Below are 27,412 nucleotides of genomic sequence, written 5' to 3'. Positions count from 1 at the left end.
AACATGGAAGTGCGAAGGATTATGGTGAATACAGGCAGTTCGGTAAACGACATGTATAGGGGATGCTTTGACTGGATGGGACTGGGTCAGACCAGCTAATAGCATCCCCAGAATTGTTGTATGGTTTCATCGGTGACGCAGTAATTTTGAAAGGACGCATAAGACTCCCATTCACGATTGGGGAATCAGATCTTTAAGCCACAGCAATGACGAATTTCCTTGTCATCGATAGCCTTTCTACGTACAACGTCATCATGGGGAGGCCTTCCATGAATGACCTGAATCTAGTTGTCTCAACCAAAGCCCTGATAATCAAGTTCCCGACTCCAAATTAATGGGACTGGGTGCGTAAGAGGCGAGTAGTATTCGACAAGATATTGCTATGAGGAAGCACTGAAAATAGGGCTCAAAGGAAAAAAAGATCAATATGGTCTTTGGAGGGGAAGCGCAAGTCATCAGTAGCAAAGGAGTCAGTCACGATCTGGACCCGTGCGAGGTGGATTGCAATCTAGCTGCCAGCCCAGCAGACGAACTGGAAGACATTGTAGTTAGTGACATTGATGATGAAAGGTGCCTCAAGCTGGGCAAAGGCCTCTCCCTCGAGGTAAAGTCCCAACTGACTGATTTTCTTAAAGCAAATTTGGATGTATTCGCATGGAACTATGAAGATATGGTAGGAATAAACCCGAACGTAACGCTGCATCGACTCAATATTGATCCCAACCATAAGCCAGTTCGCCAGAAGAGGAAACCATGATGGCTGAGCGTTACGCGGCCTTGAAAGAAGAGGTAGACAAACTCTTAGCCAACAAATTTATCAGGGAGGCCCATTACCTGACCTGGGTGGCGAACCAGGTCCTAGTGAAGAAAAAGAATGGAAAGTGGAGGACCAGTGTCGACTTCACGGATTTGAACAAAGCCTGCTAGAAAGACAGTTTCTCTCTATCCAGAATTGACCAGCTCATGGATGTAACAGCTGGCCACCAGCTTCTTAGCTTCATGAATGTCTATTCAGGATACAACTAGATTTCTATGAACCCCGATGAGGAGGAGCATACATCATTTGTCACGAATCGGGGGTTATACTGCTACAAGGTAATGCCCTTTGGACTAAGGAATGTAGGAGCAACATACCAGCGGCTGGTTAATATGATGTTCGAAGATCTGATCGAACAAACCATGGAGGTATACATAGATGATATGCTGGTAAAATCCAGATAGGTCGCCAACCACATCAGCGACCTAAAAAAGGCATTCCAGGTTCTGAAAAAGTACCAGATGAAATTGAATCCGCTCAAATGCTCATTCAGTGTGGCTTATGGAAAATTTTTAGGATTCATGGTGAATGAAAGAGGGATCGAGGCCAACCCCAAGAAAATTCGAGCTTTGCTTGACATGCGATCACCTACTAAGATGAAGGAAGTGCAAAACCTTAATGGCCAGATCGCTGCCCTCAGCAAGTTTGTCTCCAAAGCATCTGATAAGTCCATTCCATTCTTTAATGTCTTGAAGCAGGCAAAGAGCTTCCTGTGGATGGAGGAAAGTGAAAACGCTTTCCAGCAACTGAAGGAATATATGGGACAGACTCCCCTCATGTCAAAACCAAAGGAAGGAGATGAGTTGATCGTCTACCTGGGAGTGTCTAAGTATGCTATCAGCACAACATTAGTGCGAGAAGAAGACCAGGTGCAGTACCCGATGTATTATGTGAGCCACAGACTATTTGATGCTGAAAAAAGATACACCCCCATGGAGAAGCTTGCCTATTCCTCAGTGGTCGCGTTAAGGAAGCTACACCCCTATTTCCAAACCCATCAGATTGGTGTGTTGACCAAACACCCACTGAAGCAAATCTTACAGAAGCCTGACTCATCCGACCGTTTACTCAAGTGGGCTATTGAGCTCGCTTAATTCAACATAGAGCACAAACCAAGGTTAGCCGTCAAAGGGAAGGTGCTGGCAGATTTCGTCACAGAATTCACAGGCTTGGTGGAGGAGCATGTCTCTTCAGTATTTCCAGTCTGGGAGTTATTTGTGGATGGTTCTTCCAACGAGCATGGATTTGGAGCTGGTGTGCTCTTGATATGCCCGGAGGGACACAAGATTCCTTATGCGTTGAGGTTTGGGTTCAAAGCAACCAACAATGAAGTCGAGTACGAAGCGCTATCAACAGGTCTACACTTGGCAAGAGAAGTTAAGGTAGAGCGGTTAGCAATTTTCAGTGACTCCCAACTCGTAATCTGTCAAATACAAGGAGAATATCAAGCAAAAGGCCGAAAGATGGTAGCCTACCTTTAAAAAGTTCAGGATCTGATTCACCTCTTCGAGGAGTGCAAGTTGAATCAAGTGCCAAGGAGCCAAAATTGTCACACCGATGCCCTCACTCGCTTAGCGTCAGTAAGAGATGCAGACTCCTTGGGGGCCATTCTCGTGGAGTTCCTAGCTACACCAAGCACAAAAGGACAAAATGAGACATTAGCTATGGAGTTGAGGCTGAATTCATGGATGAGGCCCATCGTTGAATATTTGCAAAGAAGAAAAGTTGCCAGGTGACAAGTTAAAAGCATGACGTACGCGAGCTCGAGCAGCCAGATACTATATTCACAACGATATGCTATACAAAAGGGGGGTTTCAGCCCCATTACTGAGATGCATCAATGAGTCTGATTGCCAGGTAGTTCTCATAGAAATCCATGTCGGTCACTGCGGTAATCATACTAAGGAAGTATCCTTGGCCCAAAAGGCACTTCACCAGGGGTTTTACTGGCCTACCATGAAGCAAGATGTTATAAATCTGGTGAAGAGGTGTGACACATGCCAAAGATTTGCAAAGATATCGCGAGTTCCCCCCACCTATTTGCAATAGATGGGCAACCCATGGCCCTTCGCTACATGGGGTATCGACCTGATCATGCCACTTCCAACAGCTCGCAGCAGATACAAGCATGTTATAGTGGCTGTTGATTACTTCACCAAGTGGGTAGAAGCAAACATTTCTCTTTCACATGATATTAGTTATCAATTAACATCTCATTTTCGCCAATATTGCTTTGTTAAATTGAGCATTCGGTTTATGCGATATTAATGTGTCTTTTTTTCTATCGAATCTTATTACATCCACATTTTGGTTGTTAAAAATAAGAATTAGAAGATAGTCTGGGATATGGGGGCTATAGTCTGCGAGCTGGGTCCCATTCAAATTGGCTTATACGCCATGGTTTGAGGATCACCTGAGCATTCACCATAGTTCTCACCTTAGACCAGGCTTCAAAAAATAAATAAATAAATAGAATCCATTCATCTTGACTTAATGTCATGGTTTGGAATCTACCAAGCATCCACTTCCATTAAATAATTTCAAGTCTAAAGTTCATTAGCTGGGGTCCGTTCATCTTGACGCAAGTCATGGTCTACAACCTACCTGAGTGTTCCCTCTCGACTACATTATTTTTATTGATATTCGATTGAATATCTTTAAAGTTACGAGCTGAGACCCATTCCTCTTAACTTAATGTCAAGGTTTGGCACCTACTGAGCAACCACTCCCATTGTTTAAGCTAAAGGTTCATTAGCTGTAGTCCTTTCATCTTGACTCAAGTCACGATCTGCGACTTTCCTAGGTGTTCCATCTTAACTTATTAAAAATTGTAATAAACCATGGTTTGTCGGCTGAGATTAGCCTATGATCCACCTAGACATATATCTTGACAAGCTTCTCATTGTGACTTATATGATATTTCGATGGGACGTGTTAGCTGAGGTTTGCCTTAATTTGCCTAAGAATGGCTAATTGCAACCTACCAGACACGCATCTTGGTTGTCAATTATTATGTTCATCAATCACAAGTTGTTCAACCATGGCATATTAGCTGAGATCGCAAGACGATCTACCAGATGTACATCTCAACAGGGTTTTCAATATGATCTTGTTAAAGAAATGCTAATCTAAAAGGTTACCCCAATTGGCCTAAAGTATGGAAAATACCTTACTGGACATGAATTTGTAGTTATTATGCTTATAGATTAATGACCTATCTTTAAGCTCGCTAATCTACGAGTTGGGAATTCTTTGGATCTATCTGAACTTATCATTTTCAAGTAATATTCTTGAAGACTTCCTCCAAAGTGAAATTTTTGAGCTTATTCTGATATACAGAAGCTTTCGAAGACTTGTTTCAAGTTATATTGCGGAGACAAGTTCAAAGATCATTTATTGAGACTTTGGCAAATTTTAAGTTTGATTGGCTTGAATTCGTGAGAGAAAATTCAAAACAAGAGGTAAAAAGTCCAGAAAAAGCTTCCTTTCATTAAGTCAATGCTTGTATTACAAAATAAAATGAAGCAAGAAAAGGAAGCTTAGCTAGGAGGAATGGCAGCTTTAATGGGCTGGACCTCGATAGGCTGGATCTAGTCGGCTTCGACGGCTTGCACCTTGGTAACTTCGACCGATTGAGCTTCAGCGAAAATAGCTGGCGGGGCGGCCTTAGATGAATCTAACAAAGTGGCAGCTTCGGCGTTCTTAGCAGCCTCAACCGTCTACCATTTCACCTCCTCGATGGCTTGTTCCCCAAAGAAGGCGAAATCCATCACAGGATGGTTCAGCCAGAGGGTGTAAAGAAACACTGAACAGGTGTCAGACTTGGTTTCCTTGCATGCAAAGTCTATCCGAGCCTCCACTTCCGCTTTGATGTCATCGATGGCCCTATTCAGAATCTACTCGCACCAGTTAGCTCGATCATTGGCCTCTTGCAGCCCCGCCTCGGCCAATTTCAACTTGTCTTGGGCCTTCTGCAGATTCTCCTTAGCTTTATTTAGCTCGCCGGTGAGCTTCTCATCGAGGTCTTTATTCCTTTTATATGCTTCCCTTAGCCGCATCTCGGAACCCCCGGCCTCCTTTTGTGCAGCAAGAAGCTCTGCATGTTGAGTCTTTTTCTCCTCTCCGAGCTTTTTTATTTCTTCTTCATAGGCGACCTTCGCTGCTCGGAGCCGTTCTTCAAAATCCTGCCGTTATTTTTTACCCTTCATGGCGGCAAGAGAGGTCTGAAAGAACACGAAGGTTTAGCTCGAAGATTAAAAAAAAAAAAAATCGAATATTACTAGGAAGCTGTGGTGAGCTATGTAGTCGTCGAGCACCACCCCACTCACCTCGTCCTTATCCAGGGACTTGGCAGATGTGCCTACTATTTGGGACATCTCGTCCATGAAGGCGTGAAAGTAGGTCGACCCAGGCATCGACTCTTGAGAAGACTCTTGGTTTCCCCTTTCCTAGGGGACTCTGGCCTTTTTCCTCTATCACTCTCCTGTTGCTGGTCCGGTCCTCTTTTTGACCCAACAGTAGGAGCGTTGGAAATCTCCTTCACAACCTCTTTCCCGCGAGCTCCGCTAGGACCCTGGTCGTGGGGAACAAGAGCTCTTTGCTCTTGTCTCGGTTGGTGATACTTCTTCTGTTGGGGCTTCTGTTGTTGTTGTTGTTGCTATTGGGGATGAGACCGTGGCTGTGGCTGCTTCGACCTCCCACCCCGCGGAGGCAACAACACCTGACCTGGCCCTGGACCTCTTCAGCGCAACAAGGTTGAGTTCCACCATATCTTCGGCCTGACTGTCTTCCCCCCTGTTGCTGCTTGACTCAGGGACTTGGAAGGCGGACGAGACTTTCGCACCTAGGACCTCGATGTGATTTCCCTTCATAATCTTGATGTTAAGACGGGGCGCGAGCTCGTTTTCTCTAAGCAGCTCGTCTGTAAGCTCAAGATCTTCTGAACCTGACCCTACGGCGACAAGCTGGTCGAGGATGTTGATCTTGTCGGCTGACAAAATTGGCCTCCCATTCCCAAAATCTGCATCACATGATAAGGACGTCAAGGCATATATATGAAAAGTAAAAGAGTCCCGTGTGAGCTGATACGCTCTTACTTGGGGTCAATGCGAAGCTGAAGCTTCTGAGTGACGATAGCGAAGGGCAAGAAGCAAAGAACCAGTTGGAATTATAGTCGCCCATGTTGGATTTCCCCTTCGCTCTGTCCTATGGAATGATGACCTTGTATTGAGAAGGACGAGCTGCTAGATAGTACAGCCTGTCCTTGGCATTTTTAAAAGAAAAGAGAAATTTTACTAGTTTTGGTAATAGGGGAGGAAGTTTGTTCCTAAGAAATAAGATGGTTAGGGAAGTAAGTTGGGTATACGAATTTGGTGTTAATTGAAAAGGTACGAGCTTGACCTTGTTCAAAAGGTCAAGAAGGTATGGAGCTATAGGGAACCTAAACCCAAACTCGAGGTGCTGGGGGCTAATGGCTATGAAGCTAGGAGTAGGATAGGCTACGTGAAAGCTCGAGGCTGGGATATACACTCTGCAGTTCTTCGGGAAACGAAACTCCCGAGTACAAGTCCCTATCTCAGGGAACTTGGCTTTGGAGGGAAATCTTTTAAAAATCTCGCGCCTTATCCTTTCTTCAGCAACCTGCTCATGGACCTCTAGGTCGACATCGGAAGATGTCACAACAACGACCTCCTTATCTCGCGAGCTCGTCCCCTTAGAGTTATGAATTTCTATCGCAAGGCAATCTTCGGAGTTCAAGGTATCGTCTTCTCATATGATATGGTTGCAGCGCTTTTGACCTGAGTTCCTTAGAACACAATCGGATATCTACAAACAAAGAGAAAGAACAGTCAGGTCACAGGTCGTGAACTAGACCACTGGAAAAGCCCTAAAAATATTCCCTATTTCATAGGCCATGCGCTTTGCAATAGGGTGTCGCCCAAGGTGGAGGGGCTGCAACTACGAGCCCGGTATTCTAGGGAGACTAATCCTAAGGTCATTAAGCCCAAAAGCTCGGTGAACATCTGAACTAACCAACTCAAATCGGTTTCCCTAGAAAGCAGAGGTAACACCGATAGAATCGAAAAAAAGTCGATTAACCATCGATGGCTAACCGACTATGGACGACCTTACAAAAGAAAGGGATGGAGGTTACTGAAAGTAAAGCAAGATCGCTACAAGGTAAACAGCGTAGTTCAAAATTTTTGAACTTACCCCGATCTTGGCGATTGAATCAACGTCGAAATTAAATCATTCACAAACAAACAAATAAATCTAACCTTTAGATTATCGAGTCGTTCGTGGATTCGAGCCGTCCAAGCGTCCGGCCTCTAACTCGTGATACGCGGCACGCGTCCGTTGGCAAGGAGAGTGGAATAGGAGTGTTAGCTCCTTCTCCTTTGCGCGGCTTGTGTATGGACAGTAAAAGAACGCTCTCGTTTCGTATTGATGCCAAAAGAAACGGGAAGAGTGAACGGCAATACGTTTTTCAACTCATGAAAAACGACACCAAAAATCACTACCCTTTGGGTAACCCATAAAGGGATATTTATAGTGAAATATCCTAGGGTTTCTAAAACCCTAATGGATTGGGCTAGCCCATTAATTCTAATTTAATTAGAATATTAAGTGGGCTTATTCTAGTCCAACTAGAAATATAATTAAATGGCTCAAATCCTTTTATGGGTTTAAATAAAATATTTTGGCCTAAATCTAATTCAAGCCCAAATATAATATTTATTTTAATATTTGGCCCAAATCCAATTTAGTCCAAATATAATATTTAATTTAATATTTGGCCCAAATCTAATTTAGTCCAAATATTAACTTAAGCCTAAAAAATATTTTATTTCCTATTTGCCACTCCAACAAATAGAAAATTATTAAATTAGAAACTCCTTCCTAATTTAATCAATTGCCATTTTTAGGAAACTCTTTCCATTATGACGACTCCTCGTCATATCGACGTCATTACGTCTATTTGTTCTTTTCTGTGAGAACCTATGACGGCACAACTTCTTGCCGAAGTGTCCCACTTAACCATACGTCCACTCTCTTGGTTTAAACCAGGGACCGTGCCTATTGCGTATGACTTATTAGGCTTCCGAATATGTTGGCAATGTGTCAGTACAAACACATAAGACAAGATTGGCCTCTAGCAAGGCATCATGCCTACCCAATTATTCAGAAGGATTCATAATCCGCAAATAACCTTTCACGAGCATGGTTACCGTGTAATTCGATCCTCTCGTCAATGTATCTTATGTGATCTCAAGTATGGCGATGTGTTGCTTGATAACGATCACATGAGTTTTCTTCGGTCTTCCGGATATCTTCACTTAATTAGAAAGTAAATCAATAACTCCTTATTGATCTCTTTCACCATGACTATAGATTTAAAGTGAATATCCACCGAAGGCGCCTTAGATACATCATCCTCTATCAAGGGATAGACGAGTCCCATCTTGGCTATGCACCCATCTCCATAAGCCTCACGATATACCCAACGATCGCCCACGTGCAGCCTTTGTCTAGGCTCATCGAAACGATGTCAAAGCATACCGGTCTTCTTATGAGATGACCGTGATAACGTCAGGTCCAAGGATTAGTTACACCATCTCGTATGAGAATACCATCAACATATAACCAAAATGGATTCTCATGGCGAGTCATGTCCAGTGACACGTTCTCCAACATTGGTCACGTATGTACTTGTCTAGGCATTCCCATGCCTATGGGTGTGAGACCCCCGTTGCTATCACATAGCAAAAACATAGCACATACAAGTCTTACCACAATTGTCAATGTCCATTCTTGACATTGCTACAACTTGGGACGTTTAATGATGTCTAGAAACTGTGATGCATCATCTCACATCTTTACAAATTAATCACAATATACATCATATGGACTTCTATCTAGTTTCATTCGGTTATTACAATAATAACAAGAAACTAATAGAATGACTTCTTGTGAATTTGAACAACTCTTTATTCAAATAATAAACATGATTACAATTGTCAGTGTACAACATGCCCAATCTGATTGGGTCTAGAGCACCTACACTAACAGATACAGTAAACTTACTAAAGCATTGAGTCTCTCGCCAATGTGAGAACTTAAAGCAAGCCTCAGGCAGGAATGGTCGGCTCTTGAACGATTGCAGATAGAAGATCTGGTCGCTATGAATATCTCGAGAGTAGAAGGAAGGCGAAGAAAGCGAAAGCAAAAGCAAAAGTAAGAAAATTCGAAATGGCGTGAAGAGGGAAATAGTAAGGGCTTCCCTGCCATTTATACCTTTTAGCTCAATCAACCTCAGCCATCAGATCATTGCGACTTATGGAATGCTTTGCATCTGTCGGCTGCACGATAGCCTATGGGTCCCATAGGCATAATCATGCGCAACAATAGGGAAACATACGTCGCAGACAAGACGTGCTACATGAAACGACGTGATTTGAACCTATTGAGCAGAAAGCTAAAAGGTGGATTAACAGTTGGAATAGCTGGCACGCATCAACTCCTAGTCCGAAGATTGTACTGCGAGCTGGGGGGCTTAATGTTACGGGTATTTTCCACTCTACTCCTTATGGGCTGCACTCAACCCAGCAGGCCGGCCCAATCGCATAAAGCCCAGTAGACCCCAAACTGAGTTCGTCGAAGCAAGCTTGCACATCGATAAAGCCCAAGCTCAGATTGCAGGACCAAGCGAGTTTTATATTAGTGAGCTCCCAACTACACTTCGAGCGAGCTCCCAACGACTCTTACAGTTCTCCAGCCTAACCGATCAGCTCACATAACAAGAATGTCACATGCCAGAGAATGTTAGTAGGCTAGGGGTCGTCCCAGCTGGGCTATTCAGGCCCAACCTGGCCCGTCCTCTCGGCCTATTTGATCGGCTCATGTCGGTCCCATCCTGTCCCCTTGTAACAACGTCATTACAACCATTTCTAGATTTTCGCGCTCCCACCTTAGATCCCATCCTCATTAATGACGGATTCCATCCACATTAATGAGGGTCCCGTTGGCACCTTGCAGCTACATAGGCGTCTTCGCCAGGGCTGGATATTCTATCCCATCACCTGCAGACGTACAGCACATGTAGGAGGACATCTCCTCCTATATATCAGCCAGCTCTCCCCAGAGCCATGGTATGCTTTTCCCTGCGAACTTACTGATACTCTGCATTTCCTTACTCGCTTATTTACTTTAGCATCGTAGTATTTTGTAGGGGCCAATTGGCCGACGGATCAACAAACCAAATCAGATAACACATTTCTCCCTCTCGGATTCAGTACACCAGTGCAGACCAACGAATCACGATTGACCAATTCCAAACGTCGACATTCTAGAGCCAAACCCTAAACCCTCATTCTAGCACTAAAATGTCGACGTTTGGAATTGGTCGATCGTGATTCGTTGGTCTGCACTAGTGTACTGAATCCGAGAGGGAGAAAGGTGTTATCTGATTTGGTTTGTTGATCCGCCGGCGGGTTGGCCCCTGCAAAATACTCCGATGCTCAAGTAAATAAGCGAGTAAGAAAATGCAGAGTATCAGCAAGTTGGTAGGGAAAAGCATACCATGGCTCTAGGGAAAGCTAATTAATATATAGGAGGAGGAGATGTCCTCATGCATATGCTGTACGTCTGCAAGTGATGGGACAAAATATCCAGCGTCGGCGGAGGTGCCCATACAGCAACAAGGTGCCGACGAGACCCTCATTAATGTGGATGAGATCTGTCATTAATGAGAATGGAATCTAAGGTGGGAGCGCCAAAATCTAGAAATGGTTGTAATGATGTTGTTACAAGGGGACAGGATGGGACTGACATGAGCCGATCAAATGGGCCGAGAGGACGGGCCAGGTTGGGCCTGAATGGTCCAGTTGGGACGACCCCTAGCCTACTAACATTCTCTGGCATATGACCTTCTCGTTATGCGAGCTGGTCGGTTAGGCTGACGAACTGCAAGAGTCATTAGGAGCTCGCTCGAAGTGTAGTTGGGAGCTCACTCGTATAAAGCTCGTTTGGTCTTGTGATCTGAGCTCGGGCTCCAATGTTGTGCGAGCTTGCTTCGACGAATTCAATTTGGGGTCTACTGGGCTTTATGCGATTATGCCAGTCTGCTGGGTCAAGTCCAGCCCATAAGAAATAGAGTGGGAAATACTCGTAACACACTGAGAAACAAAACATTCTCAAATAAGAAATCATTTAGAAATGGTTTCTTTATGATTTTCTATTTTTGTTAAAAAGATATTGGAGAAATGAACACCACTTTCCTAATGCATTTGCATATGCAAGCAGTCACAGCCCACAGTTTTGGGCCTTCCCCGGAGGGATTTTCGGGGCATTGATTCCGGCCGTTAATCCAAATAAGGCTTTATGAGAGAGAAAGAACACATTTTGGTATGACCTAACGTGAAAAAGAATCATGCTAGATGTACATTATTTTTGTACATCTTGGGCTACATAAAGGGGTATTATAACCAAAATATCCCTCACCTCCATGCGTCTCATGTGCCTCTATGTGCCTTATGAGGGATATTTTTGTCATTGATACACATTTATGTAGCTCAAAGTATACACAAAGATATATCAATAGCATTTTCTCGTGAAAAATGCACTTGATTTGTCTCAATTCCCAATCTCATTGCTTCGTCTAACTTATTATTAAAAACATTTTTTAATATTATTTCTTTTAGAGTTTTTATTTAATAAATTATTTTAATTTTATTATTATTTCATCTTTATCGTCATAACTTGCATTGCTTACTTCTTGTTGATTACGTAACAGAACTTTGTTTTTATTTTAATAGACACCAATTGTAAGTAGAAAAATATGCTCACACTAAAATTTTTAATTTTATTTAGTCATACTTAATGTTCCTTTTTAGGGAAAAAAAAAAAAACAACTCTTTACTTTTTTATTATAATTTTAGGAATAAGTGAAATATTTTTTATTTTTAGGAAAAAAAGAAAAAAAATCAGAAATTAAATTCACTAAAATGAGATTTTATTGTTTTTGCATTTTTTATATTATATTCATGAAAATTAAAATTATTAGTCAATTTACATTTTTGAGAAAAAAGAAAACTGCTATTTCCCTCATTTTATTCCTTGGGCAAAATAAAAATAATATTATTTCAAGAAGGGCAGTAATGGCAAGTTTTAAATCCGACCGTCCATTGAATCTGCATCAACGGCGCTGGTACTCTCACAACCTGTTTTCCGCACGATACTACACGTAGGCATATAGACATACATATAATACACACACACACACATATATATACTGTGTAAATCCACGTATTATACCTCATTTCTGCAAGTACTCGATCTCCTCTCTCTTCTGGTTCGAATTCGATTCTCTCTCTAGTCCTAGGAGGCCCCAAATTGAATCAGTTTTTCGAAACCCTAAGATCGCTTAGCTTCCTCCGAATTCGTTCGCCGTCGTGCATTCTCCGGCGCAAATTTTTCGGGTACAGTTCAGATTCTTGTTGGTACGATTTTCTGTAATATGTCGGCGTTATTAACCTTGTTCTTCTCTTGTTCGTGTTCTTGTCGGCATGATTGTTATTTGTAGTTGTGATTTTTGTTTGGTGGATGCTGTGAATTTGCAGAGAAAGCGAGGTGGATTTTGGAAAAGAATTGTGAGATTTATGAAAGGATGAGATTTGAAGGATGAACGATGCCAGTACTGCGTAACGGAGTCCGCAGGGGCCGGGCAGCGCAGCAGCAGCAACAGCAGCAGCAGCCGCCGCCGCCTAATCCGAATCCGGTTCGAGAAGGCGAAGCGGCTATTGCTACGAGAACTCGGCGGCGGAGAGCGGCGGCGGCGGCGGCAGCAGCGGAAGTGCCCCGCAACGATCATCCGGTAAATGCTAACGTAATTGCCCCGGCAGCGGCGGCGGTGGCAGAAGAGAACAGGCTTTTGGAGGAGCCGTTACTGCGTCTCGGCGGCGGTGCTGGTGATATTTGTGGTGGCGCTGGGAGAGAGGAGGTAGGTGTGAAGCCCATGGCTGATTATGATAGCGGTGGTAAGAGCGGTGACAAGGGTCACCCCGGCGACGATGAAAGTCCGCTTCCTGAAAGAGTGAGACCTCTGAATCTGATATTCCCTTTGCATTTTCATTATAGATTCACAATTCAGTTGCTATTGTCGTATCGCTTTGATATTCTCGTTGGATTGATTGTGATGGTAGTAGATTAATAAGCTTGTGCAGGTACTGTGAAAAGAAAGAAAGAAACAATTGATTTTCCATTTTCATGGGCTTCAGTTTCTATTTTAACCCATATCGAACATGCATTTTTGGGATATTTTTGAGTGACCCTATTAAATTTGTGAGACAGTACATCTGTGTGTGATCGGAGTTGGGTTTGTATTGTGGCGTTGTTAGGTGATCATATAATTATTTCTGTGGCATGTGTTGCAGCAAACAATGCCTATTTTGCATGAATATCTCTACTTTCAGGGTTCTGTCTCTATCATATGGATGCTTTTATGGTTTTCATACAAGATATTTAGTTCTGGTTTTCAACTATTAAGCAGTTTTTTTTTATTACATGGGGTCTAGTACTTATATGGCTTACTCTTTATAATAACAAGGTCTAGTGAGATTGAGCTTTGCTTCAATGTATATATACATAATTATATATGTGTGTGTGTGCGAGTGCTAGAGGACCTTCTCATTTTTGGATTGGATAATATCTTGCTTAGATATATATGTTTAGGTATGCATTCGAGTCCCTTGTCATTTTAGGGTTGTATAGCAATTTTGTGTGCATCTTCGCAATCTTTGGGAGCAGTTTGGCCTTCTGTTGAAACGTTATATAACTAATTCATGTGATGTCAGGTTTGCTGACGGATGTAATAACTTTAATGTCCTAGATTTCGACATTGTTGTTATAATGACGGACAGACCATACACGTGAATGGCTGTATTTTCTGTGATGTGGTTTGAGATTTGTCGTTTTTCGTTGCTTTTATTTGCATGCCAATATCTTACTAGATGAGACCTAATTATTGACATCATGACAAAAAATCAAACAGTTTTATTGCCAAAAGTGAAAAGCATTTTGTGCAGCTTTAACTTCTTGTGAGCCATTGTCATATACTAGGGAGATTTAAGCTTTTATCCTGGGTTTTGAATTGTTGAACGTGATGGATAGTTTGTTATCATTTTTGTTAATGTTTAACTGTTTTAACATTCTGCCAAAATTATACATGTAGAGTGCATGTTTTAAAAGATTTGGAGGATGAAGCTCTGTAGTATGAAATTACAAGCATATGCCATATACATGCTCATTGATTTATGAGTTTTGGTTGTCTACAATCTGTCATCTTTACATGTGGTTGCATATACAGGTAGTCAGGGATCTGCCTACTCTTTCTTTTTCTTTCCATTAAGTGGTGAACCTTTTCCTTGGCCAACTCTCACTCAATGAATGTTACAACAACATAACAATATCAAGCCTTAATCCCACTTTCTAAGGTTGGTCACATAATTTCTAACTCGCCAATTATTTTATTTATCTATGGCCTTATTCTTGTGAGGCCTTTATACCCAAGAGTCTCACAACTCCTACCAAAATTTTCTTGGTCTTTTTCTCCCTATTTAGCTAAAGACTTTTTCCATTTTATCCACTATTCTCACAAGATCCTCTATTGCACTTCTTATCTCTTGACCAAACAATCTTAATTGTGGGTTACATACCTTATCCTCCCTGCCAGTAAGTCACGCATTTGATAGAAGACCTTATTATGAATGACTTCATTTTTACTTTCATCTTTTATTTTTTTTTTTATAATGATTTTATCGAAAAGAGGAAAAAACAAAATGGCAGTTCTAAATTTAGAAACCATAATTATCAACCTGATTTTCTTTAATTCCATTTTCATCTTCACTTGCATATATCGATGTACAATTTACATTTACGGAATAAAATGGGAGCATTCCAGTCTAGCTCTTATCTCTTAACTATAAAAGTATTCAAAAAGTAAAATTTTCTCTCTTTCCCTATTCCTCTTTGTTTTCTATCCTCTCTCCCCTCTCCCCTAAAAGGGGAAAGGCTAAAAATCCCCACTCTAAAATCTCTCTTCCTTTCTATAAAAAAAAATATACATCCATTCTTCATTTCCTCTCTCGAGTGTAAATGGAAACTCAACAAGAAACCTTATTTCCATACTCAGGTATTCCCCATGTTTATTTTGGAGACTTCTTAACTTTGTTATTTCGTCATATTGAACATGTAAAATCAAGCCCTCGTTGAAAAAATTCAAATTGTTTAAAAAATGACTTTAAATCCAATGTTATATTTATTTAAAATTTTTGAACAATTTATATTCAACGCTTGGGTCTCCTTGCTTTGCAAGGGTCAGGGAGGGTCATATTTGTACCCAGCTCTCACCTTCCTCTTTCTTTTTTGTGCAAAGAGACTGTTTCCACAAATCAAACCCTTAACTTTCCAGTTACAAAGCAGTAACCTTACCATTCTGATATAGGCTCACCCTCTAAACTGAGTAAGCTATAATTATTGTTTATCATATATTTGTTGTTTGAACATTTTCCTCATTGTAAGGCAAGATTTATAAACATAATTAGGTTAGCATGCATCCTTGTGTGAGAGCAGAACTGAAGTTATGACCCACCATTAACCACACTCCTTTAACATTAGAGAAAGGTCAGCTGATACCATCCAGGCCCAATATCCCTTTCCCCATGGAGACTCTTCAAATCATCCTGAGATCTTCAATGCTTGTTTCTCCAATCTGACAAGGACCTGCCTATGCTACAAATTATTATCTAACATGACAATACCTTTCTATATGTCATACTCCCTTGCCACCTCTACCAGCCATTACTATTTTTCCGTTTGTGTTAGGTCTTGTATGATGGAAACATCAACTCAACATTCAAATGGTTAGGCTACTTAGTCTTATCATTAATATATCTCGCAGTGATGGGAGGTTTGTTTACTAGGGTTGTGTTGGCTTTTCATTTATCTTTGTTAAGGGGTCCAAAGTTTTTGGGCACTACGGAGACACACAGTCCATCATGAAGGATGTCTCAAAAATTGATTGCATTTGTATGAAACCCATAGTAAGCTTAGAGTAGGTAGGTGGAATTTTGATTTTTTCTTTTACCATTATTATATGTATAAATGAAGAATATTTTACATTTTCATGTATACATTTGCAATAAATAAAATTTATGCTATGCCTCTATTGTAATAGGTTTAGAATTTTCTTGTAATTGCAAAATTGTCATGTTCATATGTCTGTCTGTTGTGTCTGCCTTCTGGCATTTCTTAGCTGGAGGACTTGTGTTGTTTTCTTCTCTTCCGTTCCCCATTTTGATATGGGTGAGGATATTTGACATTTTTATGTATTTTTACTTTATATATTATATAATTTTTTTAATTCCCATGCCCTGTGGTGTTAGGTCTAGACTTTTCTCATAAATTACTAAATTCTAGTCTCCATGTGTGTCATGCCTGTGTCCCATCTCCATCATTAGCTTGAGGACTTTTTTTTTTTTTTATTCTCCAGCATCTTTTTCTTGGTATGAGATAAGAAGGCTGTTGGTATGAGTGTTGCAATATTGGGACTGGCTTTGAAATTCCTGCGAACCAACCTGCTGTAATGGAAATTAGTTCTCAATTTAGTACTGTTGACTGAATCCCTTTTCGGAGTTGGATGGCCAATGAATGTCTTGGTTCCTATGTGTGTTATCCATTAGGCAAGTAGTATTTTCATTGTAGCATGAACAAGCATCTGATGGTGCAGTTGGTTTGTTTTAACTAAGAGGCCCCCTTTACTAGTTTCTGGAAATTGCTTTTTCAGCAAAAATTTGAAAAAATGTTTTGATCCCATTGGATGAGAGCATCATCTTAGCTAACAATGGTGAGCTGTCTGCATATTGTGCTAAAAGTATATTTTGCTTTGATGTCCAATGTATTAATCCTTTTTCTCTTCACTGTAGGTTACAGTTGGTGGTTCTCCTTTATACAAAATAGAAAGAAAGCTGGGAAAGGGAGGTTTTGGACAAGTTTATGTTGGTCGCCGTGTTTCTGGTGGTACAATTGATAGAAATGGACCTGGAGCTGCTGAGGCATGTTGCTTACCTATTTTTTGTTTTCATTTTGGCTTGTCCATATGTTTCTTTAATGATGTGCCAATTATTGTTGTCTGTGCATTTTAGGTGGCACTAAAGTTTGAGCATCGAAGTAGCAAAGGATGTAATTATGGACCACCCTATGAATGGCAAGTTTACAAGTGCGTATCGTCATATATATGTGTTCAAGTCTCTTATAATTTTTGAAGTCCATAATGTGCATTAAATTTTACTCCTTGTTTTATTTGAACAGTACTCTTGGTGGCAGTCATGGTGTTCCTCGAGTACATTATAAAGGTCGACAAGGTGACTATTATGTCATGGTATGATACTGTTACTTATGTTCCTGGTTGTAAATTTTATTTTACGATTTTTATCTTACCATTTTTTATTTATAGAGTATGTCATGCTGATTGTTCGGTCTCTCTAAATGGTTTAGATTTGACCCATGATACATTTAACAGATGCCTCCTTCTTATGCAGGTTATGGATATGCTGGGACCTAGCCTGTGGGATGTTTGGAATAATAACACTCATATGTGTGTATAGTGAAGTTTAAATGATTTGTCCTTTATGTTGTTGATTATAATACTGCTCATTTATTCATTGCTCGATTAACTATCACCCAATTTGTTCCTTCATCTTGCTTCAATGTTGCAGGATGTCCACACAAATGGTGGCATGCATTGCTGTTGAAGCAATATCCATATTGGAGAAGATGCATTACAGGGGGTGAGTTTTTTTTCTTTCTTTATACAGCATTTTTGTTATAAATTTTTCCTGCATTTGTTTTGTGCTCATTTTGTTTATTTAAATAGTATTTATTTTTTCTGAAAGTTTCAGATTGTTTTCCTTTTCAGCTTGTCAATTTTAGTGGGTGAATAATAGTGTTTATCATTTTTCTAACATTTCAAGCTTTCACATGACATTTTTCTCATTAGCCCATATTATAGTAGCTGAGCTACAAATGGTGGAGAGGATGAAGGATCATAATATTCATTTTACCATTAAGTACTCTGTGTTAGAGTGCATATATTTTTAGATAAAAATAAAGGTGTCTCAGGAGGATGGTGGAAACTCTGGAATTTGCTTATGCCATCTCCATATATAAATTTTGTCACCAGAAGATGCTTCTATTCCTTTCGTTATTGTCATACAGTACAAAAATTTTAATACAAATTCGTCTGGGCTACCAGTTGTTTAGGAAGTTAAGAAGTGTAAATTGCATGATACTTTGAACTAATTGTCAATAATTTTTGCAGTTATGTGCATGGGGATGTAAAACCTGAGAACTTTCTGCTCGGTCCTACAGGAACACCTGATGAGAAAAAATTATTCTTGGTTGATCTTGGATTAGGTACTTATGAAATCACATCAATTTTGTAGATTGGTTTACTAACCACATTATCTTAGTGTTAAGCAGTACTTTGTGAACGGTTAACTTATGCTAACATTTAAGTATTTGATCAATCGTTTATTTTTGGCCTATTAGCTACTAGATGGCAAGATGGTTCATCTGGTCTGCATGTAGCTTATGACCAAAGGCCAGATGTTTTCAGGTAATATGTTTTTTTATTAGGATTGTAGGAGATGTATGTCAAGTTTTTCCTAATATTCCTTTAAAAAAGTTGCTGCTCTATAAATGATAAATGTTTTATTCTGCCAGGGGAACAGTGCGCTATGCTAGCGTGCATGCTCATTTAGGCAGAACTGGCAGCAGGAGAGATGATTTGGAGTCTCTTGCTTACACACTTATTTTCCTTCTCCGTGGTCGTCTGCCTTGGCAAGGGTTCCAGGTATGGAACTTTAACTAGTTCCCAAAATGTGGTGAAAATTATCCTGAGTCAATATCTGTAGACCAAAACTTCCATGGGTTCGGCTACAGTTTAAAATTACAGTTATCTGATGCAATTTCCTTTGTAGGGTGAGAACAAAGGTTTCCTTGTTTGCAAGAAGAAAATGGCGACTTCTCCAGAGAGTTTGTGCTCCCTTTGTCCGCTGCCTTTTAGACAGTTTGTTGAATATGTGGTGAACTTGAAATTTGATGAGGAGCCTAATTATGCAAAATATATATCTCTCTTTAATGGGATAGTAGGTCAAAATCCAGATGCTAGGCCAATTAATACAGATGGTGCACAAAAGGTACAGATGGTGCTTATGTCCTCTACTGGGCCTAGTTTTTCTACCTGGAGTTACTGTCTTTTTTTTTGCTTTTCAACATAGTAGCAGAATGTCCCTAACTTGGTCTTCTCCTCCTTCTCCCTTTGAAGCTTATGTACCAAGTTGGTCATAAGAGAGGTCGGCTAACCTTGGATGATGAGGGAGATGAACAACCCAAGAAAAGGGTTCGTATGGGAGTGCCTGCAACACAATGGATTAGTGTTTACAATGCTCGTCGACCTATGAAACAAAGGCAAGTTTTTTCTTCTACAATTATGTTGCATGTTGTCTGGTTAGTAAAGTTTGATGCCATGCAACAGAAAAAATTCTATCAAATTATTGTTGTGAAATTCCCACCCATCTAAACATACAAACCCCAAATCTTCATCTTTTTGAATTTTCTTTTCCCCCACTCTATTTAATGCCTTTCAGCAGCTTTTGTGTCTTGCTCTCTTTTGTCTGTCAAAAATTTTTCCTGGTGCCATCTCCAACAGTCTTAGTCTATATGAAGATTGGGGCAAACAAAAGTAAGTGTAAATGTGAGATTACTTTTATGGACATGCTATCAGGTACCATTACAATGTGGCAGATGCAAGGCTAGCTCAGCACATCGAGAAAGGAAATGAAGATGGTTTATTTATTAGTAGCGTAGCTTCTTGGCAGAATCTATGGGCGTTAATCATGGATGCTGGCACTGGTTTCACACCTCAAGTTTATGAACTGTCACCCTGCTTTTTTCACAAGGTACACCTTGTATTTAATTAACCTTTAAATTGCTGCTTTTCTTCTGCTTAAGATAGTGCTTTTCATTCCCTTATATTTGATTTTGTAGTTAACTTTTAAATTACTGCTTTTCATCACCTGGATTGACAAAAAGGTTTGTTTGTGTTTGGCTGCTTATGCAGGAATGGATCATGGAACAGTGGGAGAAGAACTACTACATCACTGCAGCAGCGGGAGCTGCAAACGGGAGTTCATTGGTAGTAATGTCAAAAGGTTTGTCTAATTTGTATTGAGTAATAGGAATTTCAATATATAGTTTTACAGGAAATTTGGCTGACTTGTTTTGAATAATTAAAATTCAGGCACGCAGTATTTACAACAGTCTTACAAAGTTGGCGATTCCTTTCCGTTCAAGTGGATAAACAAAAAGTGGAAAGAGGGTTTCTATGTTACTTCCATGGCCACTTCAGGAAGTCGGTGGGGAGTTGTCATGTCTCGGGGAGCAGCATTTTCAGATCAGGTTCTCTTTGGACATTGAATCTGCAGAGCTGCTGTCTTCCTTTATCAAGCTATTCAGCCTGGACTGATTTTTTTCTGGTGATTTTAGGTTGTTGAACTTGATTTTCTTTACCCTAGTGAGGGTATACATCGACGTTGGGATGGTGGATATCGCATCACTGCAACTGCGGCAACTTGGGACCAGGCTGCTTTTATTCTTAGCATCCCAAGAAGAAAGCCACTTGATGAAACACAGGAGACATTGAGGACTTCTGTTTTTCCTAGCACACATGTCAAGGTAGATTACATACATTAATTCACCATTGGAATTTGGTTTTTTCCTTCTCTACCGGATTCTTCAAACAATCCTTGGGCTTTTAATTATTTCTTTTGGTTATTCTTTGCAGGAGAAGTGGGGGAAGAATCTGTACATTGCACATGTCTGTTATGGTCGTACAGTCTCGTAAAGATGCTAAGCGTCTTCTCTCACCAGCGAACCATCTGTGTAGCAAGCTGTCAATGCTGGTTTTGGATAGTCAGTAAGCAAACTTACCTGCTATCCTCGTCTCTTCTTTTCTGAAGAGTCTGGAGAAGCTCTGACAAACCCAGACTTATGTTAATTGTAGCTATAGTATGGGAGCCATCGGCCTTCTTGTTGTGTCTATAATGTGGATATTCTGTTTTATGTCCTGTAGCAGTTAGAGCCCAAAAGGATGGCGGCTGTCTTATTGCTACCATCAAGTTTGTACAGCTCTTATAACAATTGAGTACCTTGGTTTTGGTCTTATGTTTTGCCTTTTCAACCTCTTGTTTATTTTGCTTGCTTCTTGTTTGTTAGGGTTTAGGACTACAAACTTTCTCGTCTATGCTTCAGCCTATTACGTAGGGCTTTTTTTTTTAACGGGGGGATTAGTAATTTTGCCTACCATATAGGCCATTGTTTAGTACCCACGGATATTGACGTGAATGTGATAAGCCTGGTGCTTTCCGGGCTGCTTGCTGACTCATCTTGGTACCGCATGATTATTGTAGGTATGGGGAAATGCAGAAGCAATAATGGTTAAAATGTGATAGCTTAGAATTTTGTTGAACCTTTGTGAGCATCGTGCTCTCTGTCCTCTCACCTCAACCCCCCCGCCCCCGGGCCCTTCCCTTCTTCTTTGGTTACCCTGCAATTGGAATGCTTATGCCCTGGCTTATTTGATTAATTTACACTTGATGTAATAATAGATTTGAATGGACTTTTTTGTGCTTAAAACATGAGTCATCCTATACATTTGATTCATATTTGGATTCAGATTAAATAGGGCTGCTCGTGGGGAGTGGCTGCAGAACCGATCCATCCAAACAAATCTAGTTGGATTTTGGGTTGTTCTAAGATTGGTTTCATTCTAGTTCTTTTTGTTTTTTGGTGGAAGGGTGTGTGTGTGTGGGGGGGGGGGGGGGGGGGGGGGGGGGTGATCTAGTTAACATTGAAATCAGATCATCGAGTTCATGGATTAGAACCAACTTTTACTTGTTTGTTCTAATTTGGTTTATTGGTAAATGTGTTAAGCCAAAAACAAATTGTTGCTTCAGCAAACAGCAATAGTGGTGGCAGTTTTTTTTCCTTATTTCTTTCATTGTATCTGTAGAACGTATGGTGAATTGAACTAAGTTTTGTCTAGATGGTTGCCTCATATTTTAGTGTATCTTTTGGGTTGGCTTGTAAAATTTTGATATGATTATATAGATTTTGGAATTGACACTCAAATGAAAATGCAAGTGGATTTGATGGGATTGTTTGAATTTGCTTTGTGATTGGAAGGGGGGGTTGTTGATGATACTTTGTTATATGTGGTGCAGTGGATTGTGATGGATGGGAGGGGTGAGGCGATTATTCATTGCAGTTGGCTCTCTGTAGTTCCGTCTCTTCCCTTGTCTTCTCTTGGCTTCTCTTTGATTTGGATACGAGAGAATCTTAAAATATTTTTCCTTTCCCAATCCAATAGAAGTTTCTATTCTGCCATTTGATTCAAATATATAAATGGCTTGTGGGTTGTGTGTTGTGGGCTCGTGTTGTGGGCTTAGGTTGGGGTGCCATCTTGGGGGGGGTTAATTCTGATTGTGGGGGGAATTGTCCTTTGTCCATTTTAATATAATATATAATCTTCATTATCTAACATTGTGTGTCTAGATATGAAAGAAGAGTTACCTAACAATGTGATTCATAAATATTAAAAAGACTGCGACTTATGTGTAGTTATAGTCATCGTTTCGTTTGTATAAAATATAGGACCCCCCCAACCAAAAAAAAAAAAAAAAAGGACGTAAAATATAATGGTTTGCATTTGTGAGAATAAAACTGGAAAATGCATTTATTTTTTTAGCCAAGTAGAAAAATTAAGAAGTTAGTTAGTAGGAGATCAAATGTTAGAAGAACATGGGATATAAATGATAAGGTAACATATGATGATGATCTTTAATATTAAAATAATAATAATAACATTAACATGTAAGAGGTGTAAAAGGTAAAGAGTAGTTAACCGAAGAAATTTATGGGTGAAGAAGAGGAGGAGGAGGTTTGAGGTGGGGTTGTGTGGAGAGAGAGAGAGAGAAGGTGGTAGGTACTGGTCGGTATGCTGTTCTTTTCCATTTCTTCTTCTTCATTATATTTATTTATTTATTTATACCATTGCCACCAACTTCTTCTCCAACTAAAGCTATATACATTTACAACCCCCGCCCCCCCCCCCCCCCCCCCAAAAAAAAAAAAAAAAAACAAAACTAAACTCCTTCCTCCACCTCCACCTCCACCTCCACCTCCGGTTAGAGATTGAAGTGAGACGAAGATAATGGATGGATGAGGAACCAAATGTCATAAACAGTAATAATTGCATTTGTAAGACTTCGTATTCAATCAAATTAATTATTTTTAATCAAATTAGGAGCGACAGAGTGGACCTTTAATCCAACCACCACCCATCCATTCCCCCCGCCCTAGCTAATTTGTTTCATCCAAATGCAGTCCCCCTCCAAACACCTTGCTTTCAATTGGCTTAATTTTGGTGTCTCATTAACCAATTCCTCACCTACCTTTGGAAATGCAAGAGCGAGCAACGACCCTTCCTTTTTCCATCCAGACTGTACGTGGGGGCCGGCAGGGGTTGGTGCCTCAACCAGTATCTCTTCTTCCTCTCTCTCTCTCTCTCTCTCTCTCTCTCTCACTTACTTTTTTTTTAAGTGAGGCAGGCAAATCAAATGTTAAACCAGACTCTCTCCCCACACGATGGGACTCATTTATTATTAACACTAATTTAAGCCTTTTTATCCAATAAAATAAAAATATAAATAAATAAAAGAGCTAGGTTAGCAGACCCTCCCCTTTCCTGGTACGTAGCTACCAAATTCTTAACGAAGGAAGGAGACACCATTAAGTTTATATATAAAATGTTTTATCTGTACTGTATGTATATCACAACTCATTGTTATGAAAGAAATCAATGTAGAAAAAGAGGAGATTGGAGGGATTCCCACGTCGTCCATTCATTACAAAACAAGTTTACATATACATACGACGACATTGTTAGGTATTCGAAAAGAAAAGAAAAGAAAATGGTTACTTAATTATTGACCAGAAATGGCATGGCACAACCGCCACCTTTGATCCATTCCTTTTGGCTGAGATTAATGAATTAACCAATTAAGTCTTTATTTAGGGTTTACTACTGAGCAGCCAAAGCTTCAAGTGGTGACTTTCCATTGGGTTGGTTGGTGGATGTTGGACTATTTTTGAATGAAGAAGACTCAGGTGTCTGGCTTCCTATAACTACTATACTTCAATTTCTTCCTCACAAACTTACTCTTTCTATTTTTTTTTTTTTTTTTTTTTTGTGGGGGGAGGGGAGAACAACTTACTTTTCTAATTAAGTGCATGTTTAATGTTTAATCTGCAATCAAAAGTTTAATCCAATTAGGATCACCAAAGAACCGACATGACTTTGTCAATTTGAGCTCCAATTTTTCATAAGATGAAAGTAATTTTTGAGATAAAAGTAGTGTCTGATAAGAGAATAGAAAATTATTAATTTACTTAGATATACAAATCTTATGAATCAATATGAGATTTAACTATGAAAAGATTGACATGTCATTTATGCGTCACCTTTCCAAGATTTAACCTTGGCCAAATATATATCTAGTTAAGTTATTGGTTTGGAAATAATTTACAAAAAAAAAAAGAAAGTGTTAATTAATAGTCACCATATTCATCTTTAGATTAATTTTTAATAAGGTATATGTAGAAAATTTGAACAAAGACTTCAAATTAATGGAAGAAATAATTTTGGACTTCTAGAGGTCAGAGTTATCACATGGACCCATCAAACCTCAAGAAAAAATAAAATGAAAGATGCTTTAAATAATAAATAAAAAGTACCAAGTGAGAACCTCCAAGATCCTTGCAATGGTAAAGTTTCCACAATTTCTCTTTTTAATATTGTAAACCATCCCTAATTAAACAAGAAAGAAGTCTCACTTATAAAGTTTATAAAATTAACATCTTCAATATTTGTCATGTACTAAAATATTAAGATTTATAAAACTTATTTAAGATAAGTTTATACAAACCTAAGTAAAGTGCCACTTACACACAAATATTAGATAAAAAGAATACCTGAAGGCCCAATTTTTTTTATTTGGAAACCTCTTCTTATACACAAAAGCCAAATTATATGTGGATCAAATTAGAATCGATAAAATGATCGCAACTTATGGGAATTCATCTCACCCTATTTCAATTGGAGTAAGATTAAAGGTTATATGATTAGTGTTGCGATAAATTTGAGAAATTTCTTATTGATTTTCAATTTGTCTTACTTTCTCCGATACTCTCTCTCTCTCTCTCTATATGATATATTGTATCAATTAAATAAATAAGTGATTTCGAGATTATAAAACTGTTATATGTATTTCCCGTATCACCCCGCATGGGCCAGACTTGGTCGGATGGACCGGCCCAATCACCTGAAGCCAAGAAGACCCAGACAACCTTATCAAGGAAAGTCTAGCCACCATCGAAATCTGGAACTCGTAAAGCGAGCATCTGGCGAGCTCCCAACAATCGACTAACAAGCTCCCGAAATATCCTTCAGATCGCTGGCCTAAAACCATCAGCTCGCATAAGTGGTAAACCTATTGAGAAGTCAGAGGTAAGATTTATTCACTTTACCTGTAACAGTCCATGCCTCTCGTAATGAGGATCCCACTCCCGGTTTTGTGTAGACGATAAGGGCTATTTGTCCCCCGTTATACACTCATTGTATTTCTTTATGTTATCTAAATTGTAAAAGCCCCTCAGTATAAATAAGAATGATAGATATCATGAGGGACAAGGGGAATAGTCAGATACCGCCATTCTGAAGGAATAATCAGAGTGCGGTCGTGGAGTAGGTACCGTTCTGGTCGAACCACGTAAAAATTCTGGTGTTGACACACGTTAGAAATTTTGGTTCCTTTCTTCTTCTTGGCATTTTGGATCTACTCACCGCGGCCCAAAACAAATCACGGTCAGCTGAAATCGAACGTTGACGTTTTGGCGCTAGAGGAATGGGCTGCTCTGATCAATAGCCATGGCCAGAGGAAGGAATACTCGAAGTTCCGAGGCGGCGATCGACCCACCTGAAAATCACCACAATCGACCGCAAGACTTTCCACCAAATGAAGGACCCGTTGCCTCGACAGCTGATATCCCTTTACCACCGCCAACCGAAGATGCCACCGGCATACCACCACGATTCCCTGTCCAACCTACTGTTCAAATCGCTAGAACAGGGACGATCCGAGACTGGCAGCAGTGCCAGGAAGCATTAGAGAATACAGTAATGTAGCTCGCTGATGCGATCAGAATTCTGGCCCAAGCACAGGCGCGAGCTACCCACGATCCACTAGCTTCGCCTCATAGGGTCCGTCAACCGCGAGAAGAGAGACCCCCGCCCGCAGAAGAGGATATCGGGGATAACTATCCATTTCCAAATCACCACTCCCCGGTTCGGGAAAGAAGTAGGCGATCGTAGGCCTAGTAATCAGCAGGCTCGGACTCAACCGTGGAGGAGCTATATCAAAGGGTATGACAGCTGGAAAAACGGCAAGGAGTCCGCAGCCAAAATAACGGTCGTGGAGACAGAACACCGTTCACCAGAGAGATTGAGCTCGAACCCCTCCCCTGGAGATTTAAAGTCCCAAGCATGCCGCAATACAATGGGGACAACGACCCCTACGATTACCTGGATGCGTACAACGTGCAAATGGATTTGCAGGCAACCATCTCGCTGGTTAAATGTCGCATCTTCTCGGCAATCTTGGGTGGCATTCCCTGGGCTTGGTTCAAGAGTCTCCCTCCACGCAGCATCAACAGTTGGGAAGGGTGCCAGCAAAGGTTCCTCAACCAATACAGGGCTTTGAGGAGGCAGCTCGCACCGCCTTGTCACCTTGCCACGGTATTCCAGAAAGCAAACGAGCCGCTAAGGGATTACATCGCTAGGTTCAGACGCGAGATGAGCAATGTCGAGGATCCCTCCGATGAAAGTATCCTGACGACGATCTCCGCCGGCCTCCGAAAAGACGGAAAGCTCTATGAGAGAATCTACAGGACCCCGATTAAAGACCTGGGGGAATTCTATGAACGAGCTTCCAATGAGATCCGATGGGAAGATGCCTTCGGGTCAAAGAAACCCGTTGGGTCGAGAGAAGAAGCTGGGGGCTCCAACCAGAATAAGAGAAGGCATAACGGAGACGCTGGAAGGGAAGCTTGGGGGGAGCACTCAAAGAATGAAGTGTTCAAGCGAGCTCAAAAGGCGGAAGGAGATGAGTGACCTCGTAGGTCGCAGCGCTTTGACAGCTACTGTGTCCTGTCCGACCCCCAAGAGAGGATCTTCACCATGGAAAGAAACAAAGAGGAGTTCGGGAAGCCCAACCCGTTGAGAACTCCCAACAAATTCTGAAATAAAGAGAAATTTTGTGCATACCACAACGAGGCGGGTCACAACACCTCCGAATGTTGGGCCCTAAGGGACACCATTGAAGATCTGATAAAAAGAGGTCACTTGAAAGACTACGTGGTACG

General features: G+C 40.6%; 2 protein-coding genes across 3 annotated transcripts; both read left to right on the top strand.

Annotated features, from left to right (window-relative positions):
• The first annotated feature begins 12,126 nt into the window (after nucleotides 1-12,126).
• Nucleotides 12,127-21,113, top strand: LOC127790728 (casein kinase 1-like protein HD16). Of its 2 annotated transcripts, none has more exons than XM_052320360.1 (17): nucleotides 12,127-12,294; nucleotides 12,436-12,908; nucleotides 16,798-16,926; nucleotides 17,017-17,090; nucleotides 17,183-17,252; nucleotides 17,413-17,468; nucleotides 17,590-17,661; nucleotides 18,192-18,286; nucleotides 18,422-18,488; nucleotides 18,596-18,725; nucleotides 18,853-19,071; nucleotides 19,200-19,342; nucleotides 19,659-19,833; nucleotides 19,995-20,085; nucleotides 20,175-20,332; nucleotides 20,420-20,608; nucleotides 20,718-21,113. In XM_052320360.1, the coding sequence occupies exons 2-17, from the start codon at nucleotides 12,504-12,506 to the stop codon at nucleotides 20,775-20,777; spliced, it is 2,133 nt and encodes a 710-aa protein (XP_052176320.1). In that variant the 5' UTR covers nucleotides 12,127-12,294; nucleotides 12,436-12,503; the 3' UTR covers nucleotides 20,778-21,113. The 2 variants fall into 2 exon arrangements, with proteins under 2 accessions (XP_052176320.1, XP_052176321.1); XM_052320361.1 differs by having other exon boundaries at nucleotides 12,127-12,315.
• Nucleotides 21,114-26,534: 5,421 nt separating this feature from the next.
• On the top strand, nucleotides 26,535-27,161 carry LOC127790965 (uncharacterized). Its single transcript, XM_052320701.1, has one exon. It carries the CDS (start codon nucleotides 26,535-26,537, stop codon nucleotides 27,159-27,161), a length of 627 nt encoding a protein of 208 aa, XP_052176661.1.
• The last annotated feature ends 251 nt before the right edge of the window (nucleotides 27,162-27,412 follow it).

The sequence above is a fragment of the Diospyros lotus genome, chromosome 14 (genome assembly GCF_014633365.1).
Source record: "Diospyros lotus cultivar Yz01 chromosome 14, ASM1463336v1, whole genome shotgun sequence".
In the NCBI taxonomy this organism is placed as follows: domain Eukaryota; kingdom Viridiplantae; phylum Streptophyta; class Magnoliopsida; order Ericales; family Ebenaceae; genus Diospyros; species Diospyros lotus.
Note: the sequence above shows the minus strand (reverse complement) of the source record. Positions and strands in the feature narration are given on the sequence as shown.